At 42.0% G+C, this 26,491-nt stretch overlaps 1 protein-coding gene across 4 annotated transcripts in view; it reads left to right on the top strand.

Annotated features, from left to right (window-relative positions):
* Window positions 1-1,545: 1,545 nt before the first annotated feature.
* The window catches only part of Golm2 (golgi membrane protein 2), a 73,695-nt gene continuing 48,749 nt past the window's right edge, over window positions 1,546-26,491 (top strand). For 2 of the 4 annotated variants that reach the window (XM_059261264.1, XM_059261265.1), the window contains exon 1: window positions 2,200-2,654. In XM_059261264.1, the coding sequence (XP_059117247.1) occupies window positions 2,328-2,654 (327 nt within the window). In that variant the 5' untranslated portion in view covers window positions 2,200-2,327. Of the gene's footprint in view, window positions 1,862-2,199; window positions 2,655-2,871; window positions 2,999-26,491 lie in introns of those variants that run through there. The other 2 variants (XM_059261267.1, XM_059261268.1) reach the window with 2 other exon arrangements.

The following is a 26,491-nucleotide window of genomic DNA, read 5'->3' on the forward strand; positions in this document are numbered from 1 at the left end:
TCAAGCATCAGCTCAGCAATTCCTAGCTTATAACTCTAGAAAAGTTACGTGTGAGTTTGTAAAATAGAGTAGTAGTCAAATAGTGCTTTGAAGTATCTGTTGGGAAAAAGTTTGTGCATGTGTTTTGTATAATGTAGATCTGTCAAAATCCCATTTTAAAAAGACAACATCCTTGGAAAGAGTAACACTTTAAGAAATCATTTAATGAATTTTCAACTACTGGCTGAGATAATATGTAGCTAATATTAGTAGAATAAATGGTTAAGATTTCCATTCTGGGGGCAAAGAGAGGACTCCGTAGAAAAAGGCACTTGCTGCCAAGCTGGACAGCCTGAGTTCGACCCCAGGACCCACTTGGGAGGAGGGAAATCACTCTTGCAAGTTGTCTTCTGACCTCTACACATGTGCTGTGGCACACATGCACCCCTCCCATAAGTAAATGTAATCATTCTTTTAAATTCCATGTTTGACCTGGCTTCTTTTTGCGAAAGTCTGTTTGGTTGATGTCTGAGAGTAGAGAAGACTTCTCAGGTCTTCTGAAGTCAGGGCTCAACTTTTTGAGACATCTGCTTTGTATGCACCCCAAACTGGCTTCCAATTTCTGTGTCAACCTCCCAAATGCTCTAATTACAGGCAAAGCTAACCTTCCAGGCTAAGAGTTCAACTTTGATGTGAACTAAATAGTAACAATTGTGTGCTGTTTTTTCTGTACAATATAAAAGAGAAACATGGGGTTAAGAGCACGAACTGCTCTTCCAGAGGACCCGGGTTGAATTCCCAGCACCCACATGGCTCACAACTGCCTGTATGGCCAGTTTCAGGGGACCTGACACCCATGGCAAACACACCAATGCACATTAAAATAAATAAATAAAAGAGAAACATCCCTCTGTGTGAAGGTACAATATATTTTTCTGGAAGCAGATAAACTTTATTTTTGGAATACACAGGAAGCATGAAAACAATTAAAGATGAGAAGTCTTCCTGTCTCAAAACTATCAGCCGGTTTGAATAAACACACTAAAGTGTGTGTTCTTGAGGGCTTATACTCTTGGAAGTTCTTGACCTGGAGTCTGAAAAATAACAACAAATCCATCTTCTGCTTACGCAGGTGAAAACCAGGAATTTTTAATTGTTTGTTTAAACACGTATATAAAAAAAAAGCATGCAGTGGGAACAAGCAGGGCATTCTCTGGAGCACTGAAATCAACGATAGATCAACACCTGCAACAAAGCAAAGATACAGGACTTTGAAGTTTCCGAATATCGTTGTATCCTGGCTTTCTCATCTGTAAAACTGTTATCGGGGGGAGGAGGGATACAAAACTAGGCGTGCAGAACAACTTGTAAGCGCTGCTATGGCTAATTCGCAATGTGTCAGCCGTCAGTAACGGCGCATTAGCTGCCATTCACTGAGGGCAGCTTCTGGACTTTGTCTTCAGCACAGTCGAGGAAAAAGCAGCAGAGCGTTTTAAAATAGGAGCACCGCATTCTGGAATTCTTTCTGTCTGTGACAGCAGTAACCTTGGAAACCGGGCTGCTAACACATCTCAATCCCAGAGCTTCCTAGAGCTTCGCTTCTCTGGCTTGCTTTCCGTGCTGTCTGGGCACCGCTGTTTTTGTGGGCTGATGTTAACTGTTTTGTTTTCTCCGCGTCGTTGGCACAAACAAGAACAAGCAGAAAACCTTTCTAGACACCCCTCTCTGGTCGCACCTCACCTAGAGCCTTCCCTACTTGGTGGCAACAATCCCACAATCCCTGACAGACAAAACTCTGCCAAAGGGCAGCTGAAAGCGGGCTCTCCCTAGACCTGGCTTCAAAGGAACCAACCAGGTAACAGCAGCAGGTACACCCACCCAGGTACGCAGCGCGACCCCGACACCGCACCCCAGCCTCCAGAGAACCCTCGCGAGACAGGACCGCAGGGGGGGGGGAGACGAGAGTAAGCCCACTATCTCGCGAGAAGAGGGGGCGTTGGCGGAAACGAGCAAATGGCCCCCTGGGCGCCCCGGCCCCAGCCGGTGGGCGGGGACGGAGGAAACCCGCCCCCTTCCGGCCCGCGTCCCCGCCCCCAGCCCTGAGGCGTCGGGCCGCGGGTACCGGCGCCTTCTTCTCCGGGTCCCCTGCGGCGGGCGGTTGCCCGGCTTCGACTCTTGGAGGGCTTGCGGCGTGGGGCGCAGAGGGGGCGGGGAGGACCCGCGACGCCCCGCCCCCTTCCGCGCTCCGGCCGATAGGCCCGCCTCCGGGGGAAACCTGGTCCCGAAGCGGCTCGGAGCGCAGGCCGGCGCTGCCCGCAGGTGTCGGCAGCGGCGGAGCCACCGGCCCCATGGTGGGTTTCGGGGCCAACCGGCGGGCCGGCCGCCTGCCCTCCTTCGTGCTGGTGGTGCTGCTGGTGGTCATCGTCGTCCTTGCCTTCAACTACTGGAGCATCTCCTCCCGCCACGTCCTGCTTCAGGAGGAGGTGGCCGAGCTGCAGGGCCAAGTCCAGCGCACCGAGGTGGCCCGCGGGCGCCTGGAGAAGCGCAATTCGGACCTCTTGCTCTTGGTGGACACGCATAAGAAGCAGATCGACCAGAAGGAGGCCGACTACGGCCGCCTCAGCAGCCGGCTGCAGGCCAGGGAGGGCCTGGGGAAGAGATGCGAGGATGACAAGGTAAGGTCGAGCCCTTTTCTCGGCCCCCCTGGAGTTTTTTCTTTTCACCTCTGGGGTGAGGTATTAATATTAGCCCACGGGCGGTTGCTGTATGCCTTCAGCAAGGTAGCCCTGGAAGCTCCCCAGCCCCCAGCAACCCCGTTTGTTGTCGGACTTTTCCCGGTATCAGCGCCACATTCTCCATTCGCTTCCAGAGAGGCTGGCTGTAAGTTCTAGTTCTCTAGTGGCCTATGGTGTAGATGCCGCTTTTTCTCCCAGAGCTCAGCTGCTGAGCTGGCAGTGGTAACCATCTGGCCTGTGCGGCTGCCTTACGTTCACGGGCACACAAATCTGCAGACTGCCAGGTATGGTATGGGCATTGTCTCATCCTCATTCTGTGCAGACTGATCAATATTAATTTCTTTATTCCAGAATGTGGCTTCCCTTCCCTTTTGGTGCTCAACATATATTTTTTAAACAGTATGATTTTTTAAAATTTCTATAAGTCGATGCATTTTGTTAAGTAAAAAACATTATTTTTGTGTTGAAAGTGGTGTGATAGATGAGTCAGGAATCATATATGAGCCACACTTGTGACTTGGGCACCGTTAGTCCATTATCTTCTCCATTTGAATTGTTAATGAAATTAGCCAAAATGGTAAAATCAAAATGGTAAAAAATTAGTTCTCAGGAACAGAATCTTAAGTCTGGTCATTATTCTTGAAAAAAAAATTGTGTATACTTAAGTAGCTATTAGGGCTGGTGTTAAATGCAGATAGAAAATACAAAATTTTAAATTTAAAAAGCTTAAGACGACTGTGATTATATCCTATTTATTTATATTTGTTTTCACCATTTTATTGATAGTTTATAACTTGGGCAACTTCAGTTGGTATAGCAGAATTTTGAAAATTTCTAGATGGGCACTATAGTAGATGACTTTTCTGGGCTTTTAATAAACAATTTAAATTGACATTTATTTATTTTGTGTGTGTGTGTGTGTGTGTGTGTGTGTGTGTGTGTGTGCATGCCTGCACACACATACCAAAGTACATTTGTGGAGATCAGAGGACAGCTTTCTGGAGTCAGTTCTCTCCTTCCATCCTGTGGAGGTTCCAGGGACTGAACTCAGGTCACCTGTCTTGGCAGCAAGTGTTTTTACCTGCTGAGCTATGTTGCTGGCCCTTAAATTAAGTCTTATCTTTGTGTGCGTGTATGTGTATTCACCAGAGCGCCCATGTGGATTTCAGAGGACAACTTGTACGAGTCGCTTTTCTCCTTCTACTATGCTGGTCCTGGGGATGGAACTCAAGTTCCATGAGATTTCATGAGCTCCCAACTTCTTCCCCTCTGACTTCTACCTTGCTTCTTATTTCATGAAAACTAAGGCTCTCTCTGTTTGTGGTAACCCTTTCTTCCTTACATGGTGTGGACCTCCTCGGAGAGGGCTAGGGTTCAGCAGTCTTAGCACCTTCTATACACTGAACTCTGAGGCATGAAAATCAACTCTTAAAATACAGTAGGTAGAAACCTGTGAGAGTTTGGAGTGTTAAACTAAGGTCTCCAAGATGGACAAGGACACCCTTTTGAGTTACCTCTCTGCCTTCTGGTTGTGGATCCAAATGTGAGCTCCCAGTTGGTTCTTTGCTCTGCCGTCTGACGGACGTTACTCTGTAAAACCCTAAGTGTTTTAGTTTCCTTTTGCCATGATAGCACACCCTGACCAAGGCAACTTATAGAAGAATGCATTTTATTTGTAGCTTAAATCTTTATTATTTTATGTGTACGGATGTTTTGTCTGTGAGTTTATCTATGCACCACATGAGTATCTGGTTCCCAAGGAGGCCAGAAGAAGGCTTTGGGTCTCCTGGAACTGGAGTTACAGGTGGTTGTGAGCCACCTTATGAGTGCTGGGAATTGAAGCCAGGTCCCCTGCAGAAGGCACAGAGGAACACTGGGAATGACATGAGTCCTTTGAAACCTCAACGCCTGCCTGTAGTTGAATTTTTTTTTTACTCTTTAGGGGGCCCGCCACCCATCTCCAAAATAAATACATGGAGACTTGTTTCTATTTATGAATGCCTGGCCTTAATTTGGCTTGTTTCTAGCCAGCTTTTCTGACTTAAATTATCCTGTTTCTCTTTACAGTTTGCCTCTGGGCTTTTACCTTTCTTTATTCTATTTATCTTTCTTTCCTTCTTTCTCCATGGCTGGCTGGATGCCTGGCCCCTGGCGTCGTCCTCTCCTCCTTTTCTAACTCTTCCTATTCTTCTCCCTTGAGCCTAGATTTCTCCTATTTATTCTCTTTGCCTGGCAGCCCCGCCTGTTTCTCTCTCCTGCCTAGCTGTTGGCTGTTCAGCTCTTTATTAGACCAATCAGATGTTTTAGACAGGCAGAGTTACACAGCTTTACAGAGTTAAACTAATGCAACATAAAAGAATGCAGCACATCTTTGCATCATTAGACAAATATTCCACAGCATAAATGAATATAACATATCTTTAAACTAATATTCTACAACACTTGCCCCCAGTGACACACTTCCTTCAACAAGGCCATACCTCCTAATCCTTCCCAAACAGTTCTACCAGTTGGGGATCAAGTATTCAAACATGTGAGCCCATCAGAACCATTCTTATTCAAGCCACCTCATAGATACAGGAATCCCAGCTCTGGAACCAGGAAGGTGATATTATTTGCTTCCTTCAGTTTATTGTGCCATTTCTGTCAGGAGAATAAGATGGCTTGAAAGTGTTCTAATCACTGTCCAGGAAAGTGGGAAATGAGACCCATTTCTCTAGATTCTCTCCATTTTACTGTATTTTATTCTGTTCTGTAAAGGATTTTAACTTGAAGGAGTTATTAGTTTGCCAGGGCTGCCACAACGGTACCACAGACTAGATATAGAACTTTAATTTATATACAGCCCTGGAGGCAGGGAGTCCCAGGTCAAAGAATTGGCAAGGGCTGGTTTTCTCTAAGACCGCTCACCTTGGCTGCAGATGATGGCCTGCTTGCTCCCTTATCCTGCCCTGGCATTCCCTATGTGTATGCATCCCAAGTGCCTCATCTTAGATTCTGGCTGTACATGACTACTACTGAAGTAAAACAAACTTCGTCTGCAGGAGTTTACCTGTGCCTGAATAGAAAAAAGCATTCCAGCTTTTTCATATAAAAATAAAATGAACTAAATGACCTTATTGATGTATTTTTTACTTTGGCTTAAAAAATACTTAAAAAAAAAACAAAAAACAGCTTTATATTTATTAATTTATTCTTATTTTTATTTTATATGTTTGAGTGTTTTGCTGCAAATATGTCTGTGTACCACATGTGTGTGTGTGGTACCCAGTGAGGCCACAAGAAGGTGTTGCATCCCCTGGAATTGGAGTTATAGATGGTTGTGAGCTGCCATGTGGGTGCTGGGACTTGAACCTGGGTCCTTTGGAAAAGCAGTCAGTGCTCTTGAAAATACATTGTTGAGGGCTAGAGAGAAAACTCAGCGGTTAAGAGCACTGGCTGCACTTTCAGAGGTCCTAAGTTCAATTCCCAGCAACCACATGGCAGCTTATAACCATCTATAATGAGATCGGATGCCCTATTCTGACGTGCAGGTGTACATGCAGGCAGAACACTGTATACACAATAAATAAATCTTTAAAAAAAAACATAGGTTGTTGAGAATTTTTGCATATATGTTCATCAGAGAGATTGATCTATAATTTTCTTTTTCTGTTGGGTCTTTTTCTGGTTTTGGTATCAGAGTAATACTGGCTTTGTTAAAGGAATTTAGAGATGTAACTTTCTTTTCTTTTTTGTGGAATAATTTGAGGACTGTTGATATTCTTCTTTTGAGGTCTAGTTGAATTCTGTGTTGTATCAGTTGGTTCTGTTTTTTGTTGTTTTGTTTTTTAATTTATATTGCAGGTGTGCTCCATTCCTGGTTTGGACCTACTTTTCTCTTTTTTTTTCCCCAAATATATTCTGTCTGGAGTTTGAAAATCTAGTCTGCACAGGGAGGATGTGTAGCTTACTAGCAGAGTGCTTGCCTAGCATGCAGTAGGGTGTGTGTATGTGTGCTTGAGTTGCAAAGGTTCTTGCACGTGTAGATAAGCACACTACTGCTAAGCTATATCTCTATCTGAAGCCCTCAGTTTGATCCCTAGTACAGCAAAACAAAACAAACTGCAGTCTGGTAGGGAGTAGGCAGTTGGGAGAGGTTGGGCAACAGGTGCAGTGTTGATTGACGGGATGTTCTCTTGCACAATCAGCTGACTACAGGTAACAGTAATGCACTGTGTGTGTGTTTCAAGATAACGGTAAGGGTTTTAAGTGTTTCACCAGCAAGAAATGAAAGGCATTTGAGGTGATGGATACATTAATTACTCTGCTTTGATCAATATACATTGAATAGGTGTATCAAAACATCACATGTGCCCTATGTATGAGTATTATATATCAAAATAAAATAGAAAACTAAAAACTGAGTGTTGTAAGCACAGATTTGGCACTACAAATTATGTGTGGACTCAGTAAATATTTGATGACTGATTTGGCAGTTTGCCCTGGTTTTGGAACCAAAGCATGTGTAAACATGTGCTGGGCTGCCCAACACAGATTACCCACTTCTCTGAATGCACTACCTTTGGAAGATATGATCAAAATATTCTGATGTAAAACCATCTATGATCAACTCATTGCCTTTTTAGCATGAGGAGAATATTGTTTTGGTTTCCTTCGTATTTTTTCTCCCACACACCCTCCCGGTTAGTTAATTTTGAGATGGAGTCTTGCTATGTTGCCCACTCTGGTCTTATAATCCTGAGTTCAAGCAGAAGTACAGAAGCCAGAAAGAAAGATTAGTACATTTAGAGACTTTCCTCATAACTATGGACTTTGATGGATTAGGCCTGTGTTTCACTTGTGGCAAGTGCTGTCTACATGTTGAGTTTTACAGCCAGAATGGTACTTCTACCACAACTTTAGTTGTACTAAAGTCTCAGAGCCTACTAAGTCTGGGGCTCTGTTACACTATACAGAGAAGCCCTGTTTGGGGGGTGGGGGTGGGGGAGTATTTATGACTGTTTTGTTTTCTGGTATGTATGTGTACCACATGTGCAAGTGCCTGCAGAGATCAGGAGAGGCTGTTGGGTTTCATGGAACTGGAGTTATAGAAGGTTATGAGTCACCATGTAGATACTGGTAATTGAGCCCAGGTTCTTTGAAATTAACCACTGGGCCATCTCTTCAGCACCCACCTCCATGTCATCATTGTCCTTGGCCGCCTCCTCCTCCAGAAGGACTTTACTTCAGCTCATGGTTCAGGGGATATCAGGCTATCATGGCAGTCAGGGCATGGTGGCTGTTGAGGCCCCCTTTGTTCATTTTTTTTTAAGATTTATTTATGTATATGAGTGCTCTATCGATTTTTATGGCAGAAGAGGGCATCAGATCCCCACTATAGATGTTGTGAGCCACCATGTGGTTGCTGGGATTTGAACTCAGGACCTCTGGAAGAGCAGCCAGTGCTCTTAACCACTGAGCCATCTCTCCACCACCCCACTTTGTTCATTTTTATATCTGATGTTGTTGTTACTGAGTTGTCATTCTTATGTATTCTAGGTGTCAAACTCAGTCAGACGTGATGTGTAGTTTTTTCCCTCAATTTTGTAGGCAGTGTTTTTAGTTTGTCACTAGTGTTTGAAGTTTTGAATGTTGATGAGGTTCAGTTTTATTTACTTTTTTCTTTAGTTTTTTTCTGCTTTTTGTTATTAAATTTAAGAAATAATTATAAAATCCATGGTCATGAACAGTTTTTCCTGTTCTAAAAGTTACACAGTTCTACTTCTGTTGAGGCCTTTGTTCCATTTGAGTTAATTTTCCTACATGACATGATACCACCTTGTTTTGCATATGGTTTATTCAGTTGTCCTAGCATGTTGAAGAAACTTGTCATGGTTAATCTTGCCAATTTGATTGGATTGACAGACATCTAGGGGGTTAGTAAAGCATGTCTCAAGTGTCTGTGAGGATGTTTCCAGAGAGTTTATGAGGGCTCTGACCTAAACAGTGGTTTCATCTTCTAATAGATTCAGTATTTCAATAGACTGTTGCGGGGGAGAAAGTGGGTCACTGGAGGGGTTCCTTTAGAAGATAAATCTTGGCCCTGGTCCATTTTTGTACTGTTCTCTGCTTCCTGCCATAAGGTGAACAAGCTCCTGTATCACATGCTTCTTTTGTTAGGCTATTCTGCTCGAAGCTAGGCCCAGGAGTATTGAAGCCAGCTGTCCTGAACTTCTGAAACTGACCCAAATAAATCCTCCTTCTTAAGTTTACAGCAGGTACCCTGTCATTGTGGAAAAACTGACACAGGTCTCTTCTTTTTCCATTAACTGTCTTGGCATCTATGTAGAAAATCAGTTGATTGTATACGTGTTGACTTGTTTGAGGCCTCTTAGGGCCAGACACTTGACAGTTTTAAATGCCATACTAAGGGGTTTTAGTTAATCCTCAAGGGTAAGAAGAATAATATAATAAAATTTATTTTGAAAAGATAAGAGCTGAGCATTGCAGCACATAACTGTAAACCCAGGAAATGGAAGCTTTTAGAAATAATGTCAGCTGGGGGTGGGGGTGGGGGTGCACGCCTTTAATCCCAGCACTTGGGAGGCAGAGCCAGACAGATCTCTGTGAGTTTGAGGGCAGCCAAGGCTAAAAAGAGAAACCCTGTTTCAAAAACTAAAATAATAATAATGATGATGATGATAAAATAATAATAATGTTCGTGTTGAGGAGATAGTTTTCAGTAAAGTACTTGCCTTATAATCATGAGGACCTAAGTTTGATCCCAGAGCCACATAAAAATGGGAGACTAGAGTATATAGGCTACTAAAGACTCAGGGAGAAGGATTCCATCTGTACAGCTATGGGAAGCCCTCATCTCTATTGGGTGTGATCTGTTGAGGGAGGAGCACCAACACTCCCTCCCTTAAGTAAACCCTTGTCAGTACTCTGCAAGGAAGCCCAATAAACACATTGGCTCTCTGAGTGAAATTTGGTGGAATCATGCCTCTGCCTGTTGCTGGGACCTTTGGAGAAGGGGTAGACATTGCTTGTATCTCCTCCTGGGAGGGAATTTGACTAACATTGTTTATGTCGTGTATACATAGAAGTCAGAGGACTACTTGTGGAGATTATTCTCTCCCTCCACTTTGTCGTTTTCTGGGATCAAGCTCAGATTGTCAGGCTGGAGGGCAAGTGCCCTTCCTCACAGTGGCCCATAGTTAATATTCTTTGATTTGTTTTGTTTTGAGACCAAGTCTCTTTGTACAACTCTGGCTGTCCTGGAACTTACTTTGTAGACCAGGCTGGTCTCAAATTCAGAGATCTGCCTACCTTTGCCTCTTGAGTTCTGGGATTAAAGGCAAGCACTAACATTTCCAGCTCATAGTTGATGCTCTTGAAGGAGATAGCCAAAGGAAAATCATTAACTATATATTCAGAGTGGAGGATTGAAGTAATTAGGAGAAGATAATCCAAAATGTACTTCCTTGTAATATAAATTAGCTTAGAGCTACTAAAAATGAATTGAAAATTGGTTGAATGTGGCAGCACATGCTTTTAATCCCACCACTTGGGAGGCAGAGGTAAGTGGATGTTTATGAGCTTGAAACTAGCCTGGTGTGTTTAATGAGTTCCAGGCCAGCCAGACCTACACAGTAAGATCCTGTCTTAAAACAAATAAAAAAGTGGGAATACCCCCACCAAAACAAAACAAAACAATGGGTAGAGCCAACAAATCTGGTAAAACTTCAGATTACAGAACCAAGACAGAAAAAATCAGTTCTGCTTCTGTTTACAGTCAGTGAGCTGTTAGAGCATATCATTAACAATTCTGTTCACATTGATAACAAAACAAATAAAACACTTGGGATTTTAAAAAGGGATGAGAAGCTCCTACATTGAAAATTACAAAACACTAATGAAGGAAATTGAAGAATACAAAAAAAAAAAATGGAAAGATAGATATCTCCTATCTCCTGATCATTGATTGGAAGAAAGAATTCTGTTAAAATATCCATACCAAAGACAACCATGGACTGAAAGTGAAAGGATTTAAGTTAATATCCCAAGCAAATGCAAATGGAAAACAAATGGTGTAGCTATTCTGCTATCTGATAAAATAGACTTCAAGACAAAATTGGCCAGGAAAGATGGAGAAGGCCATATATTACTAAGGGAACAGTTCATCAAGAAAATAGAACAGTTACGAAGGCAAGATGGCTTAGCAGCTAAAGTTACTTATTGCAAGCCTGATGATCTGAGTTTTATCCCTGGGACTCACATTGTGGAAAGAGAGAACCAACTTCTACAAGTTGTCCTCTGACCTCCACAGATGTGGGGTGGCTTGCATGTCTCCACAAACTAAGATTAAACAATTGTTAAAAGAAGATATAATAATTGTAAATATTTATGCACCCAACATTGGGGCTCTCAACTTTATAAAACAAAACTAATAGACACCAAAGTTTACATAAGTCCTGACAAAATAATAGTAGATGACTTTAGTTCCTCACTATCATTAGTAGCTAGGTCATCTAGACTAAAAATCAAGAAATTTAAGGGCTGAGCTGTACAATAGATTAAATGGATTTAATAGACATTTATAGAATATCCCATCCAGTAAGACTGAGATACATATTCCTCTTAACAGCACATGGAACTTTCTCTAAAATAGATCATATTTTAGGCCATAAAGCAAGTCTTAACAAATAAAAAAATTAATAAAAATAATTTCTTGTATTGTATCATATCATACTAGAATAAAACTAGAACTCAATAGCAAGAGATACCACAGAAAATATAAAACATCGTAGGGTAAACAGTACTCTCCTTTATTATTGAAGATACTATTGAAAAATCAGGAACAAATTAAGTTTCTAGAATCAAATGAAAGTGAAAACAACTCACCAGACCCTTTGGGATTACAACTAAGGCAAGTCTGAGAGGTAAGTTTTTATCTGTAAGTGTCAACATTGAAATATTAGAGAAATCTCAAATAAATAACCTAATAATACACCTCACAGTCACAAAAGAAAAGAAAGAAAAAGAGCAAACCAAATCCCAAAACAGTAGATGAAATAATAAAGATCAGAGCAGGAACTAACGAAATGGAGATTAAAAGAATAATACAAAAAACTAACAAAACAAAAAGTTCTTTGGAAAAACCAAACAAGATAAGAAAGTCTTAGCAAAAGTAGTCAAAAGAAAGTGAAGAACTAAAAGGAAGAGCATTACATACAACATTGTAAACTTTACAAGATGTGCTAGTTTGAATGTAATCTGCCTCCATAAGCTCATAAGGAGTGGCACTATTAGGAGGTGTGGCTTTGTTGGAGTGGGTATGGCCTTGTTAGAGGAAGTGTGTCACTGTGGGGCGGGCTTTGAGCTTGCCTATGCTTAGGATACACCCAGTGTCTCAGTTGACTTCCTGTTGCATGCAAGATGTAGGACTCTCAGTTACTACTCCAGCACCACAACTGCCTGCACACTACCATGCTCCTGTCATGATAATAATGGACTGAATTTCTGAAACTGTAAGCGAGCCTCCACAGTTAAATGTTTCCATGGTCATGGTGTCTCTTTACAGCAATAAAAACCCTAAGACACAAGATTATTAAAGAACACCTTGAAAATTTACATTTAGGGCGGTGGTGGCGCACGCCTTTAATCCCAGCACTCGGGAGGCAGAGCCAGGCGGATCTCTGTGAGTTCGAGGCCAGCCTGGGCTACCAAGTGAGTTCCAGGAAAGGCGCAAAGCTACACAGAGAAACCCTGTCTCAAAAAACCAAAAAAAAAAAAAAGAAAAATAAAAAAGAAAAAAAAAGAAAGTTTACATTTAAAGAAAACTGGAAAATGAAGATAAGGATATAAATTCTTAGTCACATGTGACCTACTTAAATCCAGAAGATGTAAGCCATGTAAATAGACTTATCCCAGGCAGTGAGATTGAAGCAGCAATGAAGAGTTCCAACAAAGAAAAGCCCAGGATGGACAGATTCACTGCTGAATTCTATTAGACTTTTAAAGAAGAGTTCACACCAATGCTCCTGTCATATAAAATAAAAAAGCAGAGGAATACAAACATTGATTCTGTGAGTCTAGTATTACCCTGATACCAAAATCAGGTAAGGACACAGAAAGAAAACTTTAGACCAATTTCCATCATGAACATAGAAACAAAAATTATCAGTAAAGTATTTGCAAACCAAATTCAGTAACACATTTGCAAAGACCACATGCTATAATCAAGTTGGTTTCATTCCAGAGTTTCATTCAGGGATGGTTCAAATCATAAAATATAATATAGCACATACATATGCTTAAAGACAGAAACCAGGCTGGGGAGATGACTCAGTGGCTAGAGTCCTTGGTGCTTAAGCATGAGGACCTGAGTTGAGATTCCCATTACCCATATGAAAGACATGGCAGCCTGCCTGGGACCTGAGTGCTAGGGGCTGGGAGGGAATGGGGGAAAACTGGTAGATCCCAGTGGCTCTTGGTCAGCCCCTGTAACTGAAAAGGTAAAGTCCAGGTTTAGTGAGAGATGGTGAAACTGTGAATAACCCTCAAAAAATACAACAGAAACTCATTAGAAGGTGATGCCTGGCTGGGCGGTGGTGGCGTACGCCTTTAATCCCAGCACTCGGGAGGCAGAGGCAGGCGGATCTCTGTGAGTTTGAGGCCAGCCTGGGCTACAGAGTGAGTTCCAGGAAAGGCTCAAAGCTACACAGAGAAACCCTGTCTCAAAAAAAAAAAAAAAAAAAAAAAAAAAAAAAAAAAAAAAAAAAAAAAAAAAAAAAAAGGAAAGAAAAGAAAAGAAAGAAAGGGAAAAAGAGAAGAAGATAATGCCTGACACCAACCTCTGACTTTCATACACATGAATGTCAAGCACACACAGGTGTACTCATACACCACACATACATATATCACATGATCATGAAAAGGCCTTTGGCAAAATTCAACATCATTTCATGATAAAAAGCCCCAAGGAAACAAACAGAAGGAACATACTTCAGCATAATGAAGATAAATATGATAGAACAACAGCCAATATACTACTAGATCAGGAAAAACTGACAGCATTTCTTTTAAAATCAGAAATGAGACATAGTATCTACTTCACTTAGTATAATGCTTGAGGACTTAGCTAAAGCAATGAGACGAGAAGGAAATAAGAGAGATCCAAATAGAGAAGGAAGAAGACAAGTTATCCCTGTTTGTATGATCCTATACTTAAAGACCCGATAGACTATTGGTTCTCAACCTTCCTAATGCTATGACCCTTCAGTACAGTGCCTCATGTTATGGTGATCCCCAACTATAAAAATATTTTGGTTGCTACTTCATAACTGTAATTTTGCTACTGTTATGAATTGTAATGTAAATGTCTGATATGCAGGATATATGATATGTGACCCCTGTGAAAAGGTCATTTGATCCCCAAGAGGTCGCTGTCCACAGGTTGAGAACTACTGCTATGTCCTAGAAAATTCTTAAGGTCTCATAAATGCCTTTAGCAGTATAGAAGGATACTAAACCAACACATGAAGATTAGTCGCTTTTCTGTCTTTTAGTAGTGAACTTGCTGAGAAAGAAATAAGGGGAAGGGAAAACAGTCACAGTAGCTTAAACAAATAACAACAAAAAAGAGCTAAAACTAAAGATAAGCCTAACCAAGGATGTGAACGACTTCTACAATGAAAACTTTAAAATGGAAGAGCGATATTGAAGACATTATAATGTAAAAAAATCTCCCATGCTCATAGTTTGGCAAAATTTATATTGTAAAAATGGCTATATTACCAAAAGTAATCTACATATGTGTAGTGGGTAGCTGTTCCAGCTTTGACCTGGAAGTACCACCCCCTTTGAGGCTTTGGTAACTGTCACGCCTACAAGGCGGAGCAGAGAGAGGACTCCTAAAGACCCAAGATCCAGATGGGCGAGCTCTCTTGGATCCTGGATCCTGGACGCTGGAGGTAGACTGAGCAGAGTTCTCCAGGGAACACCACTGGACTGTGCTTCACCTTTCCCAGACCCTGTAACCTATCTCTGTTACTTGTAAGTTACCCCACAATATAAACCTCCCTTTTAACTACGTGGAGTTGCCTTAATATTTAAACCAATACATAAGCAACACAGTCCCCATCAAAATTCCAGTGGCATGCTTCACAAAATTAGAAGAGAAAAATCTCTAAAATTTGTGTGAAAACACAAAAGACAGAACAGTCAAAGCAGTCCTAGGTAGAAAGAGTAATGCTGGAGACATCACAATACCCGGTTTCAAATTATGCTACAGAGCCATTCATTATAACAAGATTCATGTTCCAGCATGGCACTGAAACAAACTGACTTGTAAATCGGTGGAATAGAATTGAAGAAACAATTCTCAAAAGAAGAAATAAAAGGAGCTCAAGAGATGGCTCAGTGGTTAAGAGAAAGAGGACCCGGGGTCAATTCCCAGAATCCACATGGCAGCTCCAGTCGCAGGGGATTTGACACCATTGTCTGACCTCCGTGAGCAATAGGTACACATGTGGTACACAGATATACATGCAGACAAAACACCCACATATGTAAATATTAGTTAATTTTTTTAAAAAGAAAGAAGAAATTTAAAAGGTCAATAAATGTATGAAAAATGCTCAGCACTCTTAGTCTTTGGGGGATGCGTATTAAAATTGCATTGAAGGCTGAGATTATACCTCAGTTGGCAGAATGTTTGCCTAGTTCCCTTCTTTCCTGTCCTCTGGTAGGTTGCTAAATACCCTAGGCTGCTCTGGGACTCACTATGCAACTTAGCAAGTCTTGAACTTCAGGTCCTCCTGCCCCTGCCCCTGCAATACTGGCATTGTTCACTGTTCAAGCATTGTTGGAGAAAATCATATAACCATACTTGTAGAAATTTTGGGGCAGCAAACTAAATAGCCACACCTTAAGTAAATTTCTCTAGGCAGTATGCCCTTTAGAATACTTTTCAGATCTCTTCCCTGTTCAGACCAACTCCTCCTTTTTTCTCACCCTTCCCCCCATTTAAATTCCTTTTCTCCTTTCTCAGGGCTGTCCCCTGCCTGTTTAAGAATTGTATGGTAAAACTTGTTCTACCAAATCTGCAGGCATACTCACATCTACACTGTTTAGTCTTTAGTTAAAGGAAGGTCCTTTTGTCAATCTTCCTACTTGCTCTTTGGAGACCTTTAATAAATCTCTCTATAAATTTGTTCCCTTGCTAGACAATTGTGAAGCATACCATTGAAACCAGAGGCAGGCAGCGGATCTCTGTGAGTTCGAGGATAGCCAGGGCTACATAGAGAATCCCTGTCTCAAAAAACAAGCAAACAAACAAATGCTCTGTAGCATTTACAAATACTTGAATCTTCCCCCTTTGCAGTCAGATTTTCTTGAAGAGAATTGTTTTTCTCATGCCTGCATTTTCTTTTCCTACTCCTCATGTCTCAGCATCTTTTGTCCAGTTCACTATGCTCTTGGCTCCCATGATACCAGTTTTCCGTTTCTTACTCTCCTTTGCTGGATTCATCTCTGCTTACCATTGTTTAGTACCATTCACTCATTTTAGTTTGAAGCCTCTTCATTTTATTCTTTTCCTAAGTAACCATATTTGCTCACAAAACTTCAGTTATTCTCTGCAGGCCCGTGACTCCAGAGTTTGTATCATCCAATCAGAACTCCCTTCTGTACTTCAGTTATTCTCTGCAGGCCCATGACTCCAGAGTTTGTATCATCCAATCAGAACTCCCTTCTGTACTTCAGTTATTCTCTGCAGGCCCATGACTCCAGAGTTTGTATCATCCAATCAGAACTCCCATCTGTACTTCAGTTATTCTCTACAGGCCCGTGACTCTAGAGTTTGTATCATCCAATCAGAACTCCCTTCTGTTTCTTGTATCTTTCTTTGTTTTTGTTTTTCAAGATAGGGTTTCTTTGTGTATCTTGGCTGGCCTCAAACTCACAGAAATCCACCTGCCTTTGCCTCCCAAGTTCTGGGATTAAAGGCCTGTACCACTACCATCTGGCTTCCTATATGTTTCTATATCTTTAATCTCTGCAGTGTCCTTCACCTACTGGGTGCTCAGTATTTCCTTGTGACTGTCTAGTGAAATGAATGATTTCAGTGATTTAACAGACCAACAAAATACTTTGTATGCCCAGTCTTAGCACTTAGTGCACTCAGTAAATACTTTATAAATTATTAATTGAATGAATAATGAATGTGTAACACAATAAAATACAATTAATGAAAGCTGGGCAGTGGTGGCACACGCCTTTAATCCCAGCACTCTGGAGGCAGAGGCAGGTGGATCTCTTGAGTTCGAGGCCAGCCTGGTCTACAAAGTGAGTTCCAGGAAAGGCGCAAAACTGCACAGAGAAACCCTGTCTCGAAAAACAAACAAACAAAAAAAATTAATGAAAAATGGAAAAAAACATTGTGGTTCTTTACAGCCGATCATGACCAAAGACTTTGAGTGCGATTTAAAGTATATAACTAATAAGGCTAGTGAGGTAGCTAATGGTCCAGCAGGTAAATGCACTTGTGATTAAGCCTGCTGACCTGATTTCAATCAGTTCAATCTCTGGAACCCACATGGTGAAGGAAAGAACCAACTCCTGCAAGTTTTCTTCTGACCACCACCCATGTACACAAACATGCAAACATGCAATAAGTAAGTTAATATAATAAAATTATTTTTAAAAGTATGTAATAAGACAAGTGTAGCACAAATCTTAAAAGGTCTTATTAACAAAAACAAACCCAGGCCGGGCAGTGGTGGCGCACGCCTTTAATCTCAGCACTTGGGAGGCAGAGGCAGGCGGATCTCTGTGAGTTCAAGGCCAGCCTGGTCTACGGAGCAAGATCCAGGAAAGGCACAAAGCTACACAGAGAAACCCTGTGATAAGATAAAAAGGAGATTATGGAATCTACTTTTAAAACGGAACTACTTGTTTTAAATAAGATAAGTAATGAAAAATTTTTGTCTGAGTTTATCAATGTTACTGGACTGGACATTGTTAATATATATAATGGAGTTTTTTCCTGATTTTTTTTTTCTTTTTTTGAGACAGGGTTTCTCTGTGTAGCTTTGTGCCTCTCCTGGAACTCACTTGGTAGCCCAGGCTGGCCTCGAACTCACAGAGATCCGCCTGGCTCTGCCTCCCGAGTGCTGGGATTAAAGGCGTGCGCCACCACCGCCCGGCATAATGGAGTTTTTTGTCTGAATCTGTCAAATGTTAATGGACTAGACATCGTTAATGTAATCTTGACTGTATATTGTATATACTTATTGGATATAGTTTTTTCTTGTATTAGTTATAAGCTTTTTTAAATTTTAGACAAAAAGAGAGGAAATGTGGTGGTATTGTGTTCCCCAAAATATTGTATACCCTAATAAACTTATCTGGGGTCAGAGAACAGAAAAGCCACTAGATACTTAGGATAGGCAGTGGTAGCACACGCCTTTAATCCTAGCATTCCAGAGGCAGAAATCCATCTGTTCAAGGATACAGCCAAGCATGGTGACTCACACCTTTATTAATCCCAGAAAGCGAGCCTTTAATCCTAGGGAGTGATGGCAGATATCAGAAAGGTATATAAGGCGTGAAGACCAGGAACTAGAAGCATTTGGCTGGTTAAGCATTGAGGCTTTTGAGCAGCAGTTTAGCTGAGATTCATTCTGGATGAGGACTCAGAGGCTTCCAGTTTGAGGAAACAGGATCAGCTGAGGAATTGGCCAGGTGAGGAAGCTGTGGCTTGTTCTGTCTCTCTGATCTTCTAGCATTTCACCCCAATAACTGGCCTCAGGCTTATTCTTATTAATAAGACTCTTTAAGATTCGTGCTACAACCCTGTCTTGAAAAAACAAACAAAACAAAAAAACAAAAAACAAAAAAAAACAAAAAAAAACCCCAGAGCCAGGTATTGGGGTTTGCTGAAAGATCAGAGAGAGAGAACAGGCCACAGCTAACTTCATCTCGCCAACTTCTCGGCCGATTATGTTTCCTCAGACTGGAAGCCTCTGAGTCCTCATCTGGAATGAATCTCAGCTGAACTGCTGCTCGAAGCCTAAAAGCTTAACCAGCTCTAGTTCCTGGTTTTCACACCTTATATACCATTCTGCTTCCTGACATTACTTTCTGGGATTAAAGGCGTGAGTCACCATGCCTGGCTGTTTCCAGTGTGGCTTTGAACTCACAGAGATCCAGATGGATCTCTGCCTCCCAAGTGACAGGATTAAAGGTGTGTGTGCCACCATTTTCTGGCCTCTATGTCTATCTAGCGGCTGTTCTGCCCTCTGACCCCAGGTAAGTTTATTAGGATGCACAATATATTGGGGGACACAATATATCACCACAGACAAGTGCTTTTAAACCAGCACTCAAAAAGAAGCAGGAAGATTGCTACAAGTTCAGGAGCACCCAGGACTATATAACAAGACTTTGACTTACATATCCTACTCCCCATGCAGCAAAGTGTGGTTTCCTCTACTATTTCAAGAGAGGCGGATCTTAATGGATCAAGTAAAATAAACAAGTGTATTTGAAATGTTGTTCGCATCTTACATGTGAAATGGAAAAGATTACTCTTCTGTCACATCTAATACATGCACAGTGGTCACAGGCACAGTCTTTGGATTGGTACTGCTTGGAAGAGTATCCAGGATCTGTGCCTATGACTTAAGACACAGGGTCCACATCTGTGAGATGGAGAATATTACTGTGCCTACTTTGAAGGGTGGTTGTAAGCATTAAATGAGGTTATACATAGAAAGAGAATTTTATCACAGGAGCTGGTATAAAATAAACATTTAATGTACATTCTCTATGCTATAGCTTGGCTCTTTATTTCATGTGTATGAGTTTTGCCTAAATGTATGTATGTGCACCATGTGAGTGCCTCTTTCCTTGAAGGCCAGAGGAGGGCATAGATTCTCTGAAACTTGGAGTTACAGACAGTTGTGAACTGCCATATGGATGCTAGGAACTGAAACCAAGTCCTCTGGAAAAGCAGCAAGTGCTCTTAACTGCTGAGCCACCTCTTCACCCCTAATTTAGAGCTTGAACATTGCTGAAAAGTTCATGTGTTGAAGGCTTTGTTCCCGGTGCACAGCGCTATTGGGAGCTGGTAGGACCTAGTGGTAAGGCCTAGTGGAAACAAGTGGAGTCTTTGAGGCCAGGCCCTCGAGGGAGAAATTGATATCCCAGCCCATCTGCTTCCTCTCTTTGCTTCCCAGCAGAGATGAGCAGGCCTTTTCCATGTATTCCCTGCCATGTTGTGCTATCTTGCTACAGGCCCAAGGGACAAAGGGACCAAGTGGCTGTGAACTGAAATCTTTGAAAGAAAAGCCTAAATAAATATTTTTCCTTATAAGTTGATTATCAATGGTAGCATAGTTGTTAATGGTGCTCCATTTTCAGACAGCTGGCATATTTTCTAGCCAAAAACAGTATAGATGAGTAATTGCTATACCTGGCTATTTATCAAATCTTCTTGAGTTTCTGTACCATCATCATCCCTAAGCTTCTGAATCTTGCTAGGTGGTGGAGGGGAAAGACTATGGGTTTTTTGTTGTTTGTTTCTTTGTGAATTTTGAAGTCTATAACTTGCTTTATTTGTATTGTGTTGGGGAATATTATTCTAAGGTATGTTACTTTTGTTTGTCCTGCATTTGTTTAACTCTGTGAAGCTGTGTTACTGTGACTGTCTAAAACACTTGATGGTCTAATAAAGAACTGAATGGCCAATAGAAAGGCAGGAGAAAGGATAGGCAGGGCTGGCAGGCAGAGAGAATATATAGAAGGAGAAACCTGGGAGGAAAAGAGAAGTAGCCATAGAAGAAGGAGGACTCCAGGGGCCAGCCATCCAGCTATGCAGCAAGCCACAGAGTAAGAAATAATGAAAGGTGTGCTCGCTTTGGCAGCACATATACTAAAATTGGAAAGAAATAATGAAAGGTCACAGAAATAGAGAAAGATAAAAGACCAAAGGCAAAAGATAGATGGGATAAGTTAAGGAAAGCTGGCTATAAACAAGCCAAGCTAAGGCCAGGCGTTGATAATTAAGTATAAGCCTCCATGTGTATATTTATTTGGCAGCTGGGTGGTGGGCCCCCCAAAAGAGTGAAAAACAAAAACTACAATAGTGTAAGCTGGCTTGAATTTGTAATTCTCCTGCCTTTGCTTCTCAGTTTAGAAAATGTCTTAATTTTTATTACATTTATTTATTTATTTTGTGTATATATGTGGTCATAGCACATATTAGGGGTCAGAGGATAACTTGTGAAAGTCAGTTCTCTCCTATCCAGCATGAGGGTTCTGGGGAATCAAACTTGGGTTGTCTGGCTTGATGGCAAGTTCTTTAACCCACTGAGCCATTTTACCAGCCCAGTTTAAAAAACAAAAACAACTAAAAACATAATACATACATACATATGTGTGTGTGTTTATATAACTACCAAATATATTAAAGAAGATAGAATTGTTTGTAGAATCATTTGAGTGTGACCTCAGATAGAGTTTTAAAATGGGGGTGGGAGGCAGACACTTTTTGGTGTTGGAGACAGAGAGAGAAATGATGGTAGCTTATTAAAAGCTAAGTATATGTAACCTTTGTCGTAATTGGTCATAGCTGTGCTAATTGCCGGAGAACAAGCCATAAGGAAAGTGAAGCAGACACAGCTGAGCCATTTTCAGGGTCCCAGATGAAAAGGAAAACAGCAGCTGAGCTGGTAACAGCTGCCAGCGTTAATCTAGACAAACCACGAGGCCTGGGGAGAGCATTAAAAGAGTTTCAGGAAGGGCTGGTAGGTGAATAAAGAAAAAGTTTTAGGTAGTAGAGGATGAAAGGTTAGAGGACGTGTATGAAATAGCTGGGAATGAATAAGAAGTATGCTAGGAACTATAAGAAGGTAATTCTTCCTGAGAAGAGACAAGAACCCGTGCGTGCCTCAGAAAAGAGGTCTTAGGACTACTATTTGGACAGGAGGTGTCCTCAAAAACGCTTATGTGTTTGGGGCTTAGTCCCCAGGGGGTGGTGTTAATTTGGGAGGCTGGAAACTTGAGATAGAGCTTGACTGAAGGAAATAGGCGCCTGGGAGTGGGGCCATAGAGGAAGACAGGAAGGGGTCAGGAACAAAATACCTCAGAACTACTCCCTCCCTCCACAGTCTTAGCACCGTGATAGTCTACCCAAATATATGAAGGCAGGTGACAAGACTACACTCACTTGAAACTGTAAACCAGCAGTAAACCTCGGTCCCTTTAGTTTGCTTCTCTAATGTAAGTACTAACTAAGCCCCACTTTGTTTAGCTTCCAAGATCAGATGAGAAATTGTGGACTCAGGACTGTATAACTATAGATTCCCTTAGGTTGTCTCTGTTGATTATTTTGTCACAGCAGTGAGAAATGTAGCCAGCGAAAAAGACATTGACATGGCAGCGGCTAGAGAGAGTATAGTGAATTGACTCCAGTCCTAGAGATCAGTATTACAGAAAAGTAGTGAAGAAATAAACTCTTAAGACAATGAAAGTGTTGATGGAATTAAGTGAGGAAGTTCAGAAATCTGTGAGGGATTAGGAATGTAGCTTAGTTGCCATAATGCTTGCCTCGTATGTACTAGACTCAGGGTTCAGTCCCAGCACTACATAAACTGGGTATGGATGCGCAACCTGTAATCCCAGCACTTGGGAGGTGGAGGCAGGATCATTAGAAGTTTCAAGGTTAGCCCAGTGATGATGGTGCATGCCTTTAATCCCAGCATTAGGGAGGCAGAGGCAGGCTGATCTCTGTGAGTTTAAGGCTAGCCTGGTCTACACAGAAAGTTCAGGACAGCCAGAGCTACACAGAAAAACCCTGTCTTGAAAAAGAAAAAAGTTTCAAGGTCATTTTCACCTACATACCTAGTTTGAAGCCAGCCTAGGATACCAGACCCTGCCTCCCCTGCCCCCCAATCTTGATAACTAATTAAATTTAATTTTGAATGAAGCATGAATGAACATACTTTATAGGGAAGAGTATAAAGTACAAAGCATGGAGCATACAGGTCTAGGGAGTCACTCAGCAAGCATACATTCAGGCTGGCCTCAAACTCAGAGATCAACCTGCCTTTGCCTCCTGAGTGCTGGGATTAAAGGTGTGCACCACCACCACTCAGCTGAGACATAATTCTTATTCTCAGAATTCTCACTTCTGATAAACATTGAAGGTTGAAAAAAACCTTAAGTGGCATTTTCACTGGAAGTAAGACCATATGTAATTTTTGAAAAAAGTTATGAATTATTGCACTGGGGACCCCTGAGGGTATCCCACATGGGCAGGGAAACATGCTGGCATGCAGGGCAGATGCATGCCATGCGGGCATGGCAGCGGCCAGCAACCCACGACCCAGACACTGCATCCACATGGAAAGTTTATTATAATAGAGAGATGAAGAGAAAGATAGGAAAGAGAGAGAAAGAAAGATGTCGAGGGTGTGCACCTGGTGAAAGGAAAAGCAGAAGAGAGAGAGGGAGGGGAGGAGTTTTCCTTAGAATGAGGCTTTTATGTCAGGATGCAGGGTGGTGCCAAGGGGTGGGATTTCAAAGGGTAGATCAGAACATTAACATCCTCTGTTTTGATTATTATAAAAAGAGGTGAGTTATGGGAGCAAGTGGGGGAACAAGGGCACTGGATTCTTGAGGCTGTTTCAAGCTGACAAGGGGTGAAGTGGGGAGAGGGAAACCAGGAGTCACACACAGCAGAAGATCTCAGGAACGTTCCTTGAAGAAGCTGAGCAGGCAGGTTGCAGCAGTGGTGTTCCAGGAGCTTGGGGGGAAATGGCATGCCAAATCAGGAGTATAGAAGCCATGGCATCTGCTATTTCTCTGGAGGTCAGGTGGGAACAATGAATCTGCAAAATATGCTCGAAAAATAAGTGGGGTCAAGGCCGGGCGGTGGTGGTGCACGCCTTTAATCCCAGCACTCGGGAGGCAGAGCCAGGCGGATCTCTGTGAGTTCGAGGCCAGCCTGGACTACCAAGTGAGTTTCAGGAAAGGCGCAAAGCTACACAGAGAAACCCTGTCTCAAAAAACAAAAAATAAATAAATAAATAAATAAATAAAATAAAAAAAAAAAAAAATAAGTGGGGTCAGAAATGGTCTCTGGAGATTAGTTTTCGTCAGACCAGATTTCTTGATGCAGTAGCAAAACTTTTCCCAGGAGCCTGTAGGTATCTGTAAGAGAGCTGGAATGAATTTACATCATGGCAGAAGGGTTAAAAATCCATTTAAGGACTCTTAAGAACTCTTTGTAGTCAATGTTCTATCAGTTTATCAAAGCTGCATTTATCAGTATTAAAACTTTGAACCTCTGGAGTTAGATCTGAAATCAGTCTATCCTGTACCGTGAAGTCTGTGAAATGAGGCATACTTGTCTGTAATTGGAGAGTATATATATATAATATATAATCTTGGAATTGGGTCTGTTAAACTGATACACCCTAGTCATCAAACATCGTCAGATCTGAGAAGGATAAATTTAAGAAGTGAGACAGCTTTCCAGCTACCTAGGCAGCAATCCCAAGTCTCTCCATGGTCGCTGAGGGACAGAGGCCCCAAAGGCAGCATTTGTCCAGCTGATAAGCCCAGAAGATCTGACAGATTTGTGTGTGTGTGTGTGTGTGTGTGTGTGTGTGTGTGTGTGTGTGTGTGAAATAGAAATTGGGGGGGAGGGGCGGTCATCCTACCTACCTGTCTTGGCAGAGAGGACATCTGATCCCTGTTGTTCCTCTTACTTACAGCCTGGACAGGATCAGCTTTTCGCTGCATGGCCAGCCTTGCCATTAGCTTCTGGGTGGAAGTTCTTCTGTGGCCATCTATCTTCTTGGAGGAGATACAGGATGCTGCCAGGAACTGACATGTCTCTCTATCATAAAAAGCTTTTCTCATATCTCTATAGGTGTTTAAGGACTGGGGGAACAAAATATGTTAGATGTATTTATAACTTTGAGAGCATATATATGACTTAAATGTGAATATACAGGTTTCCCAGTTAGTTACAGCTTAATGAAGTTAAGCAAGGACAGGGAGGTTCACATTCTTAAGCCTGATTAAACCTTGAGTAAGGAGAGACATTCTTTAAGCTGTTGGCAGTGATATCTAATTCTATTACCATTTTTAAGGCCCTATAGCTGTAATTCTGATCTTTGAGTACAGCCAGATTATAATCCTGAATGACTTATAGAGAAATAATTATTTCTTAAGCCGTCCCCTGAGAAGACAAATAAGAGTGACAGGAGAAAGCTCCCAAGGCCGAATGAGAACAGGGGAAAAGGGACTTGTGAGTCAGGGTGTAGCCCAACTCTGAGAAAAGGAAAAGGACCCTCTTGGTGGACTCTATGCCAGGATTTCCATCCCTAACCTAGCCCTTCTGTCCTGGGAACAGGGAGCACAGGACGATGTATTCTCTGTAGCTGCTTCAAGCTGAAACAGGGTGCAGGTGGTCAGGACTCTGGCTAGCTGTAAAGATAGAAAATAATTGTGTTTGGCTGGACCATATCAGCTTTCAGCAAGTCTATATATCACAGGTTGAAGTCACTCAGCCAGATGGAAGCCCACTGAAATAGATAGATTAGAGAAAGAGTTAAAATGTATTAAAAATAATTTATTGAATTTATTTGAAATCTTCAGGCCTGTAGTTTTGGTAATTGGAGGCCAGGAGAGAGAAAACGCCATCCTCAGGAATAGACAGGTGAGAAAGACTCCTGAACTGGAGCAGGGATGGGACATCTGAAAAGCAGTAGACTCGTACCCATAAAATCCTGAGCTTGTGACCCAAAGTGTATCAGAATTGTATTAATGTTAAAATCTGAAATTTAAAATCTTAATATAATGATAGCCTCAGCACTAGGTGCCCCACCCATGCTGCCCTTAGTAAAGATGGTGGTAAGGTCATATGACCTGCCTGTTTTGACCTTAGCCAAGATGGCGGCTAGACCATGTGATTGCCCTTATTTAAGATAGTGCTTTTATCACATGATTACCCCTATCAAATATGGGGCTTGACCATGTGTTCATGTGGGCTTTGTTTTTTTTTTTTTTTTTTCCAAAATAAACTGAGCGGATAAGGAACAGATAAATTGAAGCATTTAAAAGTCAGTCAGGCCAGGCTGCAGTGGTGCATGCCTTTAATCCCAGCACTGGGGAGGCAGAGCCAAGAGGATCTTTGTGAGTTCGAGGCCAGCCTGGTCTACAGAGCGACCAGGACAAGCACCAAAACTACACAGAGAAACCCTGTTTCGGGGAAAAAAAAAAAAGTCAGAAAGAAATATAAATGGCCATATCAATTGTACATTTCCATTCACATAGGAAATAGACTTTGTGAAAGAAAGACAGAGAAGTAGCAGTGCAGCCAGGCAAGGAGAGAGAGAGGGACTCCCCAGGGCTGCAGCATAGTGCGAGCAGCTGCAGGGGAATGAGCCATGAGTTGGTGGCAGTGGTGGGGGCTGGGGGCCATAGGCGCATTTTTCTACAATGAGGTATAAGGCCCAGTGGACTGACCTCTGGTGAGGGCCAATGATAATGGTTCAAGATAGCCAATGGACCATTATCACAAAGGCTATGTGCCATGGAATTGAGAGGGCACAGGTTGTCTCCATATGCCGTCACATAGGGATGGGGGACGAAGGGCTATGAACCTGAAAGACATGGTACCAGCAAGTGAAATGAGATGAATCTGACCTCTAGCGTCACAGAGAGTCAGCGAGGACTAATGACTGGTGCAAGATAGCCAATGGAAGCACAGAAGA

This window comes from Peromyscus eremicus, chromosome 4, assembly GCF_949786415.1.
Source record: "Peromyscus eremicus chromosome 4, PerEre_H2_v1, whole genome shotgun sequence".
Taxonomy (NCBI): Eukaryota; Metazoa; Chordata; class Mammalia; order Rodentia; family Cricetidae; genus Peromyscus; species Peromyscus eremicus.